At 39.3% G+C, this 16,771-nt stretch overlaps 1 protein-coding gene across 2 annotated transcripts in view; it reads right to left on the reverse strand.

Annotated features, from left to right (window-relative positions):
- The window catches only part of DGKI (diacylglycerol kinase iota), a 424,575-nt gene that overhangs the window by 201,992 nt on the left and 205,812 nt on the right, over positions 1-16,771 (reverse strand). For both annotated transcript variants that reach the window (XM_046669970.1, XM_046669971.1), the window contains exons 7-8: positions 10,995-11,066; positions 7,333-7,449 (exon numbers count right to left, since the gene is read on the reverse strand). In XM_046669970.1, coding sequence (XP_046525926.1) covers positions 7,333-7,449; positions 10,995-11,066 — 189 coding nt within the window. The remainder of the gene's footprint in view (positions 1-7,332; positions 7,450-10,994; positions 11,067-16,771) is intronic.

Below are 16,771 nucleotides of genomic sequence, written 5' to 3' on the forward strand. Positions count from 1 at the left end.
CAAGAATGTAAAAATTATACCAAGGAGTCATTGTGTAGAATCGTTGGTGATATGTTCAAGAAACCTTCAGTTCTTGTCCTGTGTTCTAAAACAAAGCATCCTTGTTATCGGGGGCAGCTGACTCCACGATATAAGGGTTCAATTTGCCAGTTCAACATTATCAAAACAGTGAAATGTTGTACCCTCTTTTGGATTTTTGCATTCTTCTGATTCCAACAGCATTCAACCCCTGTGCATTCTGTGCCCACTGTTTTGTTAAAGTCTTAAGAAAAGATAAAGACTTTTTATTTTCTTGTATCGGGGCAGTATTACCTTGCCACAGAAATAATCCTATCAACAAAATCTTTATTGCAGTTACGACTCCTTCCTGGGCTGTTAAGAAATTTCTATGGGTGAATCGTTCAGCTGTGAATGAATCTTAACTACGTCTTATTACTCTTCAGGGATTTTCCCAGATTAAGAGATCACAAAGGACCAGTTTTAACAATCAATTTAAAGAGAAGATTTCTCATTTCATCATCCCAAATGAAGTTGTTCCCCATCATACACTGGACAAAACTGATGGATAACAGGACCGAGAGTCATGGACTTTGTCTATTAAAGAACGTTCTCACTCTGTCCCGCTTCTGCTGCACGACTGGGACAAAGGTTGTTCTGAAGATAGGCAAGCAGAAGAATAAAGAAACTCATTCTAAAAGTAAGGACAGGGTCTAAGCAGCTTCAATTAGGCATATATGGCTAAATCACAGTGATTATTAATTAACCTTTAGAATTGACCAAAGGAAATGGCTTGGGCAATTTTGAGGGATATTGTTGGTCATTGCCATTATAGTCCATGGTCCTCCAGCATTTTAAGATTATCCAGTCATAAGGAATAAGAAAAGACTAGCATGAAGACAGCCCATACAAAGCTAGGAAGAAGCTGATTGTGGCATTGTTTATAAGCAAACTATTAGAAACAACGTAAATACTCATCAGTAGGGAGTTGGCTATATAAACTGTAATATATCCATAGGATGGAATATATACAGCAGTTGAAAAATGAGTTAAATCCATCTATACTAATAGAGACTTTTCTCCAAGATTCTTTTTTTTTAAAAAACTAGGAAAGACAAGTTTTAAAGCATTATGTGTAAAATGATGTCATTTATTAAAAACACACACCTCTGGTCTCCTATAACCTGACCCGACAAAAAATTCATGTAACGCAAGTCTTGCTCCATCAGCTCCAAGCACTTACACTAGTGTTCGAATGTCTTTAACTTGTTTATCCAATCAAAATATTATCCTCTAACACTTTCAGTCCAGAGGAGAAACATTGACAACTGTAACTTTAAATACATCAACAGATTCAGGCTTGATTCTTAAAATTTAGTTTTGTTTTAATTTTAATTCCTTACAGTCATCTAACTTCCATCATCTTTTAACTTCTACTTCTCTCCAAATAATTTGGAGATGAAACCAAGCAAATCATCCAGGCAGCCCTCGTTCTCCTTACCATCGAGGTTTCACCCAGCTCCCAATTCCACAACTGGTCACAGAGTAATTATCCACTCAGAGCCAGCCATCTTTTAACAGAGAAGGAAAATATGTGGTTTCATTCCACCTCTTTACAACCCACTTTTCCTGATCATTATACATCCAAGTAGATTTCCTTTACTCCTGCTCTCTCCAGAATCATTTGTTTAGAGACACACATCACAAATAAAGCTGACTTATTTGATAATCCATCCTAACTGTTGTGCTCAGTATGACCTGTCAACTTGCATTGTCCTTCCTTATCCCTCTTCCCAGTGACGCCTCCTGCATCCTTCAAGACCAAACACAAATGACATATTTTCCATTTAGCCTCCACTGATCTCCACAACTGAAATTGCTCAACCCTACTCCATGTTCCCACATCTTAGGTAGCACTTACCACTGTCTGCCTTAGATGTGTAGGCCTCTCACTGACCATTGCTGATTTAACCAACCTGTTTCATCCCTTCCTCTCACCACCCTGTGTCTCTCTCCTAAAAGATGCACATGAATCAAAAAGGCAAACCTTCACAGATACCAGAAGGCCACTCTTTCATTAGACTTACATGTGGCTGAATTCCTCTTCCAGAATCCACATTCTGCCCAGCGATTTAGATGGTTGTATCTGTTTTCCCACTAGAGAGTATATACTCTTTGTGGATATCAGATGAACATTTGATTCACCTTTGGACCTCCCACTGCATATAACAGCATCTTTTAATGTGGCTAAATAAATGTTTACTTAATTCAATTAAGAATATCTTCTTTATCATTTTTAAGCAGTTAATAGAATATAGAAATATTATCGGTGTATAGAAAAAAGAGATATGAATTCTAAAAGTTGGAAAAACATTTTATCTGCTGTTCTTCATCTACCTTCCAAATTCCCTCTTTTAATCATTTCCCATGTCTCCAATTAATCCTCTAATTTTACTGCTTCCACACAATCGCCAACAGGTTGTCACCCATGCTCCACACTCTACAAACTACAGTTTTGATAACAACCCTTGTTATTTTTCTAATGTCTACAGGGTGTAACAGATGACTGCCCTATTTTTCTTTCCAATTTTAATAATGAAACTCCATACTATCATAATTCTATCCCTGTTTTGCAGGACTCTCTTCTTCCTTTCACTTTCTGCATGCGGATGCCCATCTAGTCTTCTTCTACTTTTTTATTGACTTTTCCCATGAGGTAGGCATCATGCTAGTGAGCACACAATCCCACTACAGTGTAAAGTACAACAGTTATAGTCGTATTGCAAGGTGTGCTTGAGTGCACAGGAGACGCCATGCTGTGGCCCCTACTCTTGTCTCTCTCTCTACACTCTCCCTGAGAAATCTCATCCTCTTTGATTGTAATACAGATAGCTCAGGGATCAATAACTCCTATCCTGACCCCTGTATGACTATCCACTGTTGTCATCTGTCATTCCAGCGCTTCACCTGATACACCCTGCACTCCTAAAAGTCAACAAGAAGGAAAATAACAAGAGCTAACATTTGAGTGTTTACAATGAGCCAGCTGTTGTTCTGTGTGCTTTATTTTTTTGTTTCTTAGCTCAGTAGTCCTCATGAAAACCCTATGCATTAAGTACTAGTATTATTTATACTTTGCAGATGAGAAGCTGAAACAAGAATTTAGGTTGTTTGAGCTTGTACAAGTTATTAAGTGGCAAATCAAGTTTAGAAATCGAGGCAGTCTGGGTCCTGAGCTAGAACTCTTAACCACTATTATATAGGCCCCCAAACTCATCATACACCAGCTTTTAAATAGAATTTAGTTAACTGATTAAGTTACTTGATAGTTTTGGAGCCCATAGGAGGAAGAACCACCAAAATGTTTAAAGATATCTGATTCAGCCAGGCTTGCAATAGTTAGACAGTGAGGCAGCATGGCAAATCATTAAAAGCTTGGTTTCCAGAATCAGAATTCCTGGATTCAAATGCCACCTCAAACTATTTAACAACTAAATAGCCCCAGGTAATTTATTTGACTTCTCTATTCCTCACTTTCCTCAGCTGCAAAGTGGGAATAATGGGATACCTGCCTCATAGAGTACAGTGATGATAAAATGAGATACTGAATGTAAAGTACTTAAAATGTTTCCTAACACATATAAAGGCATTCAATAAATGTTAGCTCTCCTTATTCTTATTAAAATGTCCTGAACACAGAAGACAACAGAAAGGCACATGATGAAAAAAATCTGGACTTTAGCATCCAGACTGTGAACTGTAAATACCATCTCCCATTAAAAGTAACCAAGACTCCTCAGAGAAATGGCTGATTCCAGGTATGGACAGGAAATGCACACGATGTTCCTGGCACATGGTGTTATTCCCGAAACTAAGGAAGCTATCACAAACCTCATGGTTCATGAAAAATGGAAACAGGAACCACCCGGAAGGAGTTCTAACTGGTCAAAGATGAAACAATATAAATTTAAGAAAATAATGATGCTAGTGTATGGAAACACATCATATATATCACATAATAATGTAAGTTCATAATTCATAATGATACTTTCTAAAAACCACCACCACTCTTAGCTACCTAATAAAATTTGCTAAGGTATCAACGTATAATTCTGAAAATTTACAAATAAAGGCAAATACTCAAGCGTTTGTCATGTATTTGCTGGTAATAAGGGAAAGGTCTCTCCACAGGAAAATCATAGCTAAAAACTGAGGAGTAAAAATTGGAGTCACCCTTTGGCAACTCCTAAAGAAACAAAAGATTTTAGGTAATAATCTTTAATGGATAAAACAACAGGTGAAAGGCTGATGGACAACTTCACAATAGCTGGACTAGGATGATAGCTCCTGAATTCACTGATCAATCTTAACACCACTGAGAGTGAGCAACCTGACATTATGTTCCTTTGAAAGCAACACCATAGAAATACACTCTACCACCCGTGTAGTCCTTTTGCCAAAAAATCAAACCTGTATCTAATTGAGTCTATATATCTAAGTACTATTTTACAAGAAATGTAGACAATAAGGGAAATCATTTTAAAACACAAAAGGATACAACCAGCCAAAATTAAAATGAGAAATTCTACAGGTAAAGTGACCCAATTTATTCAATAAATAAATGGCATGAAAAGTGAGAGGGGACTGTCAGAAATTAAAAGAGACTTAGATATGTCAACAAAAAGTCAGTTGTGGACTTTAGATCCTGGTTTGAAAAAAACAACTGTAAAAAGGTTATTTTTGAGGCAACCAGAAAATATTTTAAGTAGTTATTCATTTTGATGGGTGAAGTAATGGTATATGGTTGCCTTTTTAAAATGCTATTTTTGCTTCTCTAAAATGAAGTATTCACAGATTAAATGATATGCTAAAATTTGCTTTAAAATACTGTAGCAAAAGAAAAAAGGGGGAGACTTCCACTTCCAGGAAGACAGAGTAGATGAGGTGGAACCAGGAGAAAAATGGATGTGGCTATGAAAAGGTAACACAATGGATACCTGTGGTGATAGGCTGTTCTGTATCTTGACTGAATCAACGCCAACATCCTGGTTGTGATATTGTACATAATACTGCAGGATAATACCATGAGGGGAAAATTTGTAAAGTGTACATGGGATCCCTCTGTGTTATTTCTTACAACTGCATGTGAATCCCAGAATAAAAAAAAAAATTAATTAGGAAAACAAAAAATATGGTATGGCAGGGGCTGGCCCCATGGCCGAGTGGTTAAGTTCGCGCACTCCGCTGCAGGCGGCCCAGAGTTTCGTTGGTTCGAATCCTGGGCGCGGACATGGCACTGCTCATCGGACCACGCTGAGGCGGCGTCCCACATGCCACAGCTAGAAGAACCCACAACGAAGAATATACAACTATGTACCGGGGGGCTTTGGGGAGAAAAAGGGAAAAAATAAAATCTTTAAAAAAAAAAAATATGGTATGGCAGAGGATAGATGAAACAACAGTGGCAGACAAGTTCATGATTATAGAAGAATTCACTACAATCTTTTCTCTCCACTTGCTTGAAATTTTCTGTAGGAAAAAGTCTTTTTTAAAGTTTAGAAAAGTAAACTTATAATTTCCCTTCAAAGTGGTATCATCTTCTGATTTCCCTAACTAGTCTATCTCTAGTCTGTCAAAATTCCACACCACTAGGTCATCCTACACACTCTTGCTAGTTGTTTTTGTCTAAAATACAATTTTCACTCTACCACGCCTTTGCTTAAAAGGATAAGTTCACACGTATCAAAAATTCCCCCCAGTCAGGCGTGAGCAACCCTAGGCTCATCTCTGGCACACCCCTACATAAACCTTCCACTGCAGTCAAGCTAGCCTCATAGTCCCATGAACATAATTTTGGACCGGTACCCTTGCTCATGCCATTTTCCTGCCTGCTATTTCCTCTCCTCTCCACTCATCTAAATCCCACCCACCTTTAAAGAGGCAGAATAAACCCCGCCTCCTTCATGAAGCTCTCTCTGATCTTTCCTTAAGATAACTACATGATTCTTCAGAGCAAGGATCATGTATTACATCACAATGCCTACTAGCCTTCCTGATACCATCATGGTTCTCGATGAAAACATGTTGATTTAACTGAATATTTAATATAAAGCTCATGGAGAGATTACTGAATTTTACAGAAAAAAACAAAGAAGTAAAAATGTTAAAGAGATTTTAAAATAACACTAAATGGGAAATCAGTACCCTTGAATTTCGGATGCAGTACTGTACTTAACTTGCTATGTCACCTTGGGCAACTCATTTAACGTTTCCTGGCATTTGGTTCTAAAATGGAAAATGAAAGGACTAGATTCCCTCTTTTTTAATGTGTAGACACTGTACTTGTCTCTAGAAACGATTTCCCAAGGGGCTTCCATGAATTGTAACTTGAAAAGATTATTCCTAAATGTTACTCACCAACAAAGGCTAAACTTTATATCAAACACACAAAGTAAAACAGCATCCTTAATCCACCAGTTTTTAAGTAAAACTGAGTCAACGAGGATGAATTGCATGATGATTTTGCAGACCATATGAAGTCGGATTGCCTTATCTTTTAAAGATATTACATTCAATAAGACTTCCTAAGGTACTTGCACCCTAGGGGAGGCATAATCTTCTCCCTGTAGCACTAAGTCTGCCATCCCATAACTTGGAGCTGTTTAAGATGTATAGTATAAAGGTAGAAATGTTTCTATCAAAGATTATGACCTTGTTGAGAAACTACCAAGGTTTCCCAGAATATTGCAGTAGAGACTATCTAGGACAGAAAGTACAACAAGGATTGAATACAGAATGAGATTAGGTATTAAGAGGATAAATTCTACTTTGCCTTAAGAAAAGTGTGTTGCTCTCTAAGCAGGCCTTGTGTATTTAGGAAGGTCATGACCCACAGTCTGCCGTTCAGGTTGGAAGTGGTGGTAATCTCAACCAAACAATGAAGCCTGCACAGTTTGCCCTCACATTCATTCCCTGGGGATGCCCAGGCTGGAAGAGAAGAGAGTTGTATAAGAATCAGCTGTAAAGGAATTAGCTCTACCCACCACCAGTACTTTAAGGAACTCAGGAGAACACCCATCAAAGAGAGCATCATTAGCATATGAATGGAGAGGAAACTTTCCTGCTGTGGAACTTTGATTTCTTTAGGAAAGGGAGGCTGGTTCCATGAGAGAACCCAATGCTAATGGGATGAACTGGGAAAGCTAAGCACGGGACCATGGGGATGAGTGAGCAGAGATCATAGGAACCCAGTGACTAGTCAGGGGGAGAAAAGCAAGAAGCAGCAGTTACTTTTTCTCTGCACTGGCCCAGCAGCACCAGGGTCCCGGCAGTTACCTGAGGTTTCTTCACCTTAATGATCCAGGTGGGTGGGACAATAACAGCAGCATGAGCCCCCAGGGAGCAGGGTTCCTCAATGTGATGCAGCATGAAGCAGGTCACCTTATTGTGAAACTGAAGAAAAAAATAAGCCAATAAACAATTCTGTGCAAATGGCAAGCTGCAAAAAGAAAGAATAAGTCCGTGCACACACGCTCATGCATGCATAGAGACACACACATACCACATGCACACACCGAGGACACATGCTCCTTATCATGGCCCAACCAGCTCCAGGAGCTCAAGACCAGATTTCCAATTCATTTCACTTTACAAACTGATAACAGTTGATATCAATCTTGTAGGACAAAGCCAGAGAAAACTTCATAACCTCTTAATAGGATATTTACACAAAGATGTTAGAGCTTTGGAGGGTTCTATTAATCCTAACTTTGCAGATAATTTTGTTTCACTTGACTTGTGCTGGTCACAGACTCAGCTGATTTGGGATAATGCTGAGAAGGAAATGAAGACAAGCAGAAAAGCAGCACCTACCATCTGCCTGTCCTTTCTCTATCCATAGATGTAAATCCTTCCCAGGTAGTCCTTCCAGTTTAAGAGACTCAGGAAAGAAGATGCCTCTTCTAGAGAGTTGTTAATCCAAGAGGTAACAAAGAACAAAGACATTGCTTCTGTTGGGTTTCTAGGGCCTCTAAGAAATACAGTGGCCCTATTACACTGGGCAAGTCTAAATGTTTTGTTTTGTTTAAAGGAAGGAAAGAAATGTAGAGTAATGATCATAACCATACGTCAGTGTGAGGGGCTTTACTCTAGACCACAATGCACTGAGTGACCTTAGGCCAAACACATCTTCAATCATCTTTTGTGTGGCTGTAAAGTGATAATGATGTTTGGTAACATTTGTTTTCTAATAAACATAAAATCCACATTACACAATAATTACGGGTCTTAGTTTTAATCATAGTGATTTTTTAAAACTTTAACATCAGTTTCTACTCGGATTATACTTAATGTGATCACATAATTTATCATCTTAACTGGAACAATTTTAAGAATAAAAGGGAGCACTGATAATAATTATGCTGGAACAACAGACATAAATTACGACTGTCTCAGAAAAATTGGCAAATGTGGCCACTCTGAGGATATCACATCAGGGTGATTTTCTCATCATTTCTGCATATCCTCAAGATCTGACATGATCTAGCAGCTAATTACTAAATCAATTAATCATGAAAAACAGGTTAATAAATTAATAATTCCCCATACCACCAGTTATTTGTGATCTGCAAACAATTTGATATACCAGAGAAATGCTACCTGAATACCTCTTCAAAAGTGATTTTCTTTTAGCAATTCAAATAGACCCCCAAAATGAATGGCCATTACATTTCCAAAACGGTAGCGATCTCAGAGATGACCTATTTCAACTCTCTCAATTTATACCTGAGTAATTTCCGATCTAGAGAGACTAAGAGGTATGTCCAAAACTGCACAACTTTTAAGTGGTAGAGTCAGGACCTGAACACAGGAAACCCAGCTTCCAAACCCAGTTTTTTTCTGCTGCAGAATGTGCCCATTGAGGGCACTTATTTGTCTGACATCAGATATCCTGGAAGGGATTACCTGTAGTGTTAAAATATACCACCACTGTAATATGTCTTGAAATGTTTTGTATTTTTAGTCCTTGCAAAATCACCTTCTACAGTGTGAGACCCTGGGAAACTCAAAGATATGGGGAATGGACCAAAGCTCTGCCACAATGGTCAAGTCAAAGTTGTCTTTGTAGTAAGTTAATTGGACTATTCACTAATAAAGACAGCACACATGTTCACTGTAAAGTGGGATGGAGTTCCCAAATTAATTGACCTTGGATAAACCATCTAACCACAGCCTGGGAGCTGGAGGGGAGGAAGCAGATACAGCCTGAGCCCACTGCTGCCAATGATGCCATTCCACAAGTAAGGTCTCACCAGATCAGGGAAACCAGCAGCATAGATATCGTGGCACACCACCAGGGACATCTGGACCCTGAATCTGCTTCTTCCTCTCCAGGAGGAAATATTGCCTTGATGGCATAGTTTCACTCAAGGACCAGGATGACCTTATATTTGTCAACATGTTCTTGAACAGAAGCACAAAGACTATCTGCAACAATTAACTGAAAGGAGATGCCAAGAATAAAAAATGTGGCAGGATGGTAACACAGCAAGTGCTGAACTGTCCAGACCAATACATCCCTACCCAGTGACAGTAGGTTCTCCTGACACGTGGGGTCCAGGGAAATTATTCTAGAGAGGTTATTAGGTTGACCCTTATGCAATTGCCAAAAGTCAAAAGTTTTTGATCCACAAAAGTGTCAATGTTATGTGTTTCAACTAAATGCATCTGCTCCTGCCCCATGGCCTTGTTTGGTTAGTTAAATCTGATGTGTGTAGAGGGCTGAAGTCTTCATGCAAACCCTTAACCAGCTGAAACACGCCAGCCCTTTCTTTTCAGGTTGGCTGTGCAATGAGAGGACAATATATCCCAGTTATACAGTCACTCAAACGAGTAGCTGAGTTGAGAAATTAAAGCAGGGGTCTGCAAACTTTTTCTACATAAAGTCCAGATAGTAAATATTTTAGCCTTATGGAGCCATACTACCTCTGTTGCAACTACTTGACTCTGCCATGACAGCACAGTCAGTCAGATTGGGCCTATGGGCCACAGTTTGCTAACCCAGTAGCTAGAGTACGTATTGTCTGGTTAAAAAAAGAAAAGTACATAGGCAAACAAGTAAGAACATGAGCCATCTGGTTGGGACAGAGGTGTTAACACTGGAAAAAGGATAGACAAAAGAGAAAAAATAGGGAAATTACCAGTGGATCCTAATGAATATACAGTCATGCATCACTTAACGACAAGGATACATTCTGAGAAATGCATCTTTAGGCGATTTCCTCACTGTGGGAACATCACAGAGTGCACTTACACAAACCTAGATGGTACAGCTTACTACACACCTTACTACTACATGGTACTAATCTTATGGGACCACCGTCGCACATGCAGTCCATCGTTGACTGAAACGTTATGTGCTGCACAACTGTTTACGTTCAAATGTAAGGAAGAGTTACATTTCAACGAGTAGATAGACAGCTATAACAATATCCAAACCTAAACGACGGGCACAAGATCACACTTATCCTAACACAGCCCCATAGAAAGTCACCTACATCAAAAACAGAAGAACCAAGATGCCTGGACCCCTGTGTTAGAGGGATTATCTCACATGGCACGTTGCTTTATGTCGCCACTTCCTACCAAAGGAGGAATTGTCAACGATCTAGTGTAATGGAAAGAAAAAGTGGTCTAGGAGTGAGAAGTCCTCAATTCCAGACCCAGGGTCAAAACCAGGAGAGGATTTTCTAGGCTCTGATCCTAGGCTTCAATGTATGTAAATGAAGGGGTTAATTTATCTCTATAGTTTCTCCCAGCTCATATCTGCTATAGTTCTACAGTTTTAATCTGTCTTTTTTCCTCCAAGGATCCTATGTGAGAGAAATAATACATAAATTAGGATAACTTTCCACTTACAGACAAGAACTCAAGTGATGACATAAGCCTGTGTTGATAAAACGTGAGTCTACTTTGTTGTATTTCTTCCCAAAACTTACCGCCTGCTTGCACCAGGAACAGCTGATAGCCACAATCTCTTTACTGTGGAAGGAGAACTTTTGCTGGAAGCCCTGGGATGTTAGGACAAGAGATAGAGAATTTAAAACCACTTCAATCACAACATGCCTTTGACCTCTTAAAGTCCAATGAAGTGAATATAGCTAGAACTGTCCCCACCATTCAAGGTAACTGGGACTGCAAATGCCACGTTCTCCACCCTCTACCACGCGAGAGTTCCCCATTCCTGAACCACCTGGAGCATGAGAGAGGAGGCACAGTCTTTGCTACACCACTAACTACTCAAAGTCAGTCACAGAAAGAGTCGTGGGCTTTTTTTTCCCCAAATAAATGTGGTTCTGACATGTTTTTATTATAAGCAAAAGAAAAGCCACTATTGGTTCATATGGTTCTTTACAACAATGATCATCCATTTCAGAGATTCTACACAACTTGAACATCTGAGAACCCACAAAGAGAGAAATGAAGTATCAGAGAGTTAGGACCTAGAAGTCAGGGTCTGGGAGAAGTCCAAGGGCATAGGAGGAAATCCAAACACTTTCATCATCCCCTTGGGATCTCAGGACTCCAAACAGCAGCTTTCAATTTTTATTCTTCACCAGCAAGTAGCAATGAGATTAATGGAATGACAAACACAATCCTCTTAAGTGAACAAGCAGAATTACTTTTCCATCAAGAAAAGAAGAGGTGCTTCTTGGGCTGCTGTGGTCCCTAAATAATTACCAGAGAAAATTATGCAGTAATGCTCAAAAATTTTTTTAGCCTCCCCAAAGCTGACCCATTTATATCTGCCTGTGGAGTCTAAACCCAAACAAACTAATGCAGAGCAATGACAAAAACATTTTAAATCAGGGCTTTTGTAGAATGATCAGAAGAAACACAGAAAGATGTGACGAGCAGGAAAGCTATTAAGGCACTGGCTGGATAAGTCTTGCTTGATATGTACAGACAATTCTAAGTTTAAAAAGTCAACACATTCTTAAAAGAAGTCCCAATGGCATTTTTGCAGTTCTCATAATTCCTACCTATCTGCAGCACTGTACACACTGCAAAGCATTTCCTCCTTTTTGAACCTCTCACCTCTCTTGGTTTCCTAAAACACATCCAGGTTCTCCTTCTACCTCCCAATCTCCTGCCTGTGGACATCAGACCAGGACCAATTTCAGTCCTCTGTGCTCTGCGATTTCTCCTTGAATCCTTCTCTTTTGCCCCAACTTCAAATCTTACTTCCAGAAACATAACCTCTTCTTAACATCAGATTCTACTGGATTTTGAAAAATTTCTCCATCAATAACCCTTTCTCAACAATTTAAGTGATCATATAATCACTCTCAGCAGAGAGCAGTGAACATAACAATCCTGAGATGGCTATCCTGACAAAGGCAGGCTTGCAAGGTGGGCCCTTGGCTGGCATCTGAGAACTTGGGTTTTAGAAGGGTTTCCCAATGCCCAGAACAGTTAAAGGTGGGTCACTGTGCCTAGCCTGTTTATACAAACAACGTGGTTGATGCCGAACACCTGTTTTCCTTCTGGGATTCTGGAAGGTAGATACGTGCTATGCAGAGGATGCTTATGTAATGAGCCCCCAATAAAAACCCTGGGCACTGAGTCTCAATGAGGCTAATAGACAATATTTAATACGTGTTGTCACAATTCATGTTGGAGGAATTAAACCCATCCCATGAAACTCTGTTAGGAGAGGCCTTTTAGAAGCTTCTCCTGGCTTCCTCCAGACTCTGCCCCATGTGCCTTTCCCATTACTGATTTTGTTTTATGTCCTTTTGTTGTAATAAATTATAGCTGTGAGTAACATATGCTATGAGTCTTCCTAGTGAATCATCCAAACTGGGGTGGTCTTCAGGACCCCTAACACTCTCATGTCCCTCCAAACAATGAGTCTTGCTATGCCTCCTTTTGTCAACGATAGTATCATTTCCCCTAGAAAAGGATGCACTGTTTGCAAAACACACATGGACTGAATTATTAGAACAGGTTTGGTGTCTGCATGTTTACTGGAGTGGTGGCCAGCAACAACCCACAGAGCATGCAACACCTGAGAGTTAGAACTGCCTGACAGAAACAGCTTACAGAGAGGACACAAAGTCCAGTGGCCAAAGAGTTAGGTATGCAGGTCCTTTCAAAGATGAGGCATAAACTATTCAATGTGAAATAAGATGGCATCAAATATGCAGGAAAGACTTCACATGAGAGTCACTTGAAAAGTTCCTCAACATCTCTCAAGCAACTTTTGATAAACTGGGTAAATATAAAAACCGAATAGAATTTCTCTTTAGAGCTATAGCAACAATTGGACTATGTGAGGAAAGAAGCTAGCAGCCAATAAGAAGTATATTAAAGCTGGTGCAGTGCCTGAGCAGGGACTCCTGAGGACAACCTTGGCTGCACAGCTGGATGCTCCCACCTGGACCCCATGTCCAGCAGGCATCAAGCTCTTCATATTTGGATATCTGCTCCATTTCTAACTTGTCTCTCCATGGACAGTTTGTTTCTCCCTGTATTCTTCATTCTATCCTGGGTACTGCCACCAGGGAAAACGCTGTTCCACATATCAGCCTCCATCTCAAAATACTCAAATAACTACTCCTTTCCTCAAGTTTACAGAACAAACTATTCATACTGGCATTCAGGGCCATCCATAATTTTCCCAGCCAATTTTTCTACATCAATCTCCCACTCCTCACTATTATAAATTCCTGTCTATAGTGAGATGGGTTTAATTATATTCCACAACATGCTTTATTCTTTTATATTTCCATTTTTTTGCCCACTTTGCCAACTTTTTTTTTGCTGTTTTGTTATTCCCAACCCACCACGTAGAATGCCTACCACTATTTCACGTACAGCATCTGAATTTTACTTTCACTACAAAACGTAAAAAAGTCTTCCAAGATCACCTCATTTCACCGTGATCTCTCCTCCTAAACAATAGGCCTTACTACCTTACTCTCCTTGGTATTAATGAACAGCTGCCCTAAGATCCTGGTTATTTTATGTGCACAGGTACTATCTCTCTAACAGAATTATAAGCTCTTTGAGAGAAGTCCTTGTAATATTTCTTAATAGGTCTCCACAACTTAGCATAGTTCTTTGAACATCATAGGCATGACATGAATATTTTCTGATTAATTGAATAAGAAAGTCATCCGATTACAGGTTGATCCAATTACAAACTTAATGCTATCTCAAATTCCTAACCGAAACCACCGTTTCCCCGCACCCTCCTCCAACCCCCATGGACACAGAAAACATGATAGGATTCTAATCTTCATTTTTAAGTCTGTGATATTGACATGCTGCATGGCTGAAAATCAATGTGATAGAATTGGTGGCATGACAGCAGCAGTAGCAACAACTAGAAATCTGCTGAATGTTGCTGTATCAAACGTCCCAGTAAACAGTCTTAAATGCTATTACCCGGCTACTATTCCATGAATTCATACATCATGATTGTATATCAAAATGAAGCTGATGGAGAGATGGCACAGCTGAGAACAGTTCTCGGATCAATCGTTTAACCTTTCCAATTTCTCCCTTCACTTGAAAATGGGAATCAAAATACAAACCTCCCCTACACCACTAAGTAGTTATAAGCATCAAATGAGGCAAGGTATTTGAAAAGTTCTTTATAATACTGTATAAATGAAGGAGTAATTTTATTGCTAAGATCTATCAAGTGGAACCTCATCCACCGTCTTGCTGACAAAGTCTTACAGTGTCTAACGTGACGAGCAATACTCTATTCGATGGTACTGAGTGAGTGTATTAGCCCACCCTTCTGCTCAATACCGGCCTTCTGGCTTCAGGGAGAAACAGACACTGTAGTCCTGACAGCCAGGCTGATACCAGAAACAGACAACAAGTCCAGCCACAACTGGGGCGCTGGGCACTGTGCTGATGCAGAATTGTGGTGGGTCCCTTGGAAATGAGCCCAGTGGTAATCAGCTCTGCTCTTTGTTTTGGATTCTAGTCTGGCAGAGTCACAGCAGCCATGGCTTCAGGGTTATCGTCTGACATTGAGACAGAAATAGAACCACATCAGAGCCTTCATGGACCAAGTTCCCACAGACCACCTGCAAGGGGGAGATTTTGACTGGGATCTCAGCACAGCAAAAAGAGCCAGATTCCTAATTACCCAATTTTAAATGCTGGCCCAAATCTGATATTATGGCACTGACAGATGCCCTGACTGAATTTCAACCGACTCTGTGATTAAGGGCTATTTTGTTCATCATTATCAAAGAAGAAAATAGGAATGTGAGGTCTGATGCTCTGCATCTAACTGACTTGAGAATTATAAATACCAAGAACCTTGAGGAATAAGGTCACTTTTTTTTTCGGTTGAGTTTTTTAATCAAGTTCAGTCCTTGGAATAAAGTTTAAACACTTATTCCGAGCAGCTAAAGCTTTGTTGTCTCTTTTTCTTCCACAATCTAGGGCATACACCAAAGGAACTCAGTTTTATGGCCTTGGCTGCAACCAGAAAAAAGGGCTTTACTTGAATCAAACTGAAATTATTTCATTGTTTACGTATTTAACTGAAGTTTGAGTGAGGGAATCTCCTGACCTGATTCCCTTTTTGATTTGACCTAACATAAGAGTCGATACCGCTCTTGCCTCCAAAACTTTAAACAATAACAAAATACACCTCTCCACATCCAATCGCACGTTCAAGGCTCACGAAGTATTACAAAAAGGCAAACCCAAAGGAATTAAAAATAAGACTAAATCAATATTATCTTAAAACAAAGAGCTTCAAACATTTTTGCTCAAATACTCCCTATCCTATTTGAAAACTATGTATACTCTTTTACATATTTTATATTTAATATCTAAAATGTTCATCATAGGTTTAATTAGATGCAAAGTTCATTATTTCTAGCAAAATGAAAGCGAACTTTTAAAATAAAACTGTTATACCACTCTTGTAAATGTATCCAAGGGGAAATAAATACCACAGCGATTTGAAACTCACTAAAGTAAAAGGAAATGTCCCCAGTGAGAGCAGAACTTTGCTAGACGATCTCAAACTGGTTGTGCTGTTTCAGTGCAACCGCTTTCAAGCCGCTGAAGCTGAGAAACTGTGCCAGATGAGCATCTCATCAGCTGAAGCTGATAAATAACTACAACCTTTGAGTGACCCAGGGGCAGACCCACACCAACTTAATTGAAAACTTTTTTCTAACCAAAAAAAAATGGCACTTATTTGACCTTTGAGCGAACCACATGCAGGCTCACACAAATCTAATTGAAAACTTTTTTCTGACTAAAATGGCCCCAGTTTTAACCAGATATCTCAGACTATGGACCAATTCTGTCCTACTCGGAGTGCACCTTTCAATCTTTAAGTAGCAAAGCCACCATGACTTTTTTCCCTCAACGAACTATTCAGTTTTCCACTGGTATGTGTACCCTTGCCTCGCAATGTGAATCACTGCATATGAGGCTAGTTTTGTAATATGGCTTTTCTTGGTTTTTCACACTCTAAAAATGGCAGCACTACTATCCTAGTCTGTGCAAGATTAGGGTTTATTTACTCATTGAAATCCTAATTTACTTGAACTTCCTAAGTTTGCTATACTGATTTTACTGGTCTTAAGCTAAAATTTTTTATAAACATTCAAGATTTTCAAAATGTAAACATATGTGGTCATCTAAATTGAATTATAATAGTGTCTTTATAAATGGAATTACAGTAAGCAATATCTTTATAGCTTCTGACAGTGCTGCAAATTATGTG

The sequence above is a fragment of the Equus quagga genome, chromosome 8 (genome assembly GCF_021613505.1).
Source record: "Equus quagga isolate Etosha38 chromosome 8, UCLA_HA_Equagga_1.0, whole genome shotgun sequence".
Classification (NCBI taxonomy): Eukaryota; Metazoa; Chordata; class Mammalia; order Perissodactyla; family Equidae; genus Equus; species Equus quagga.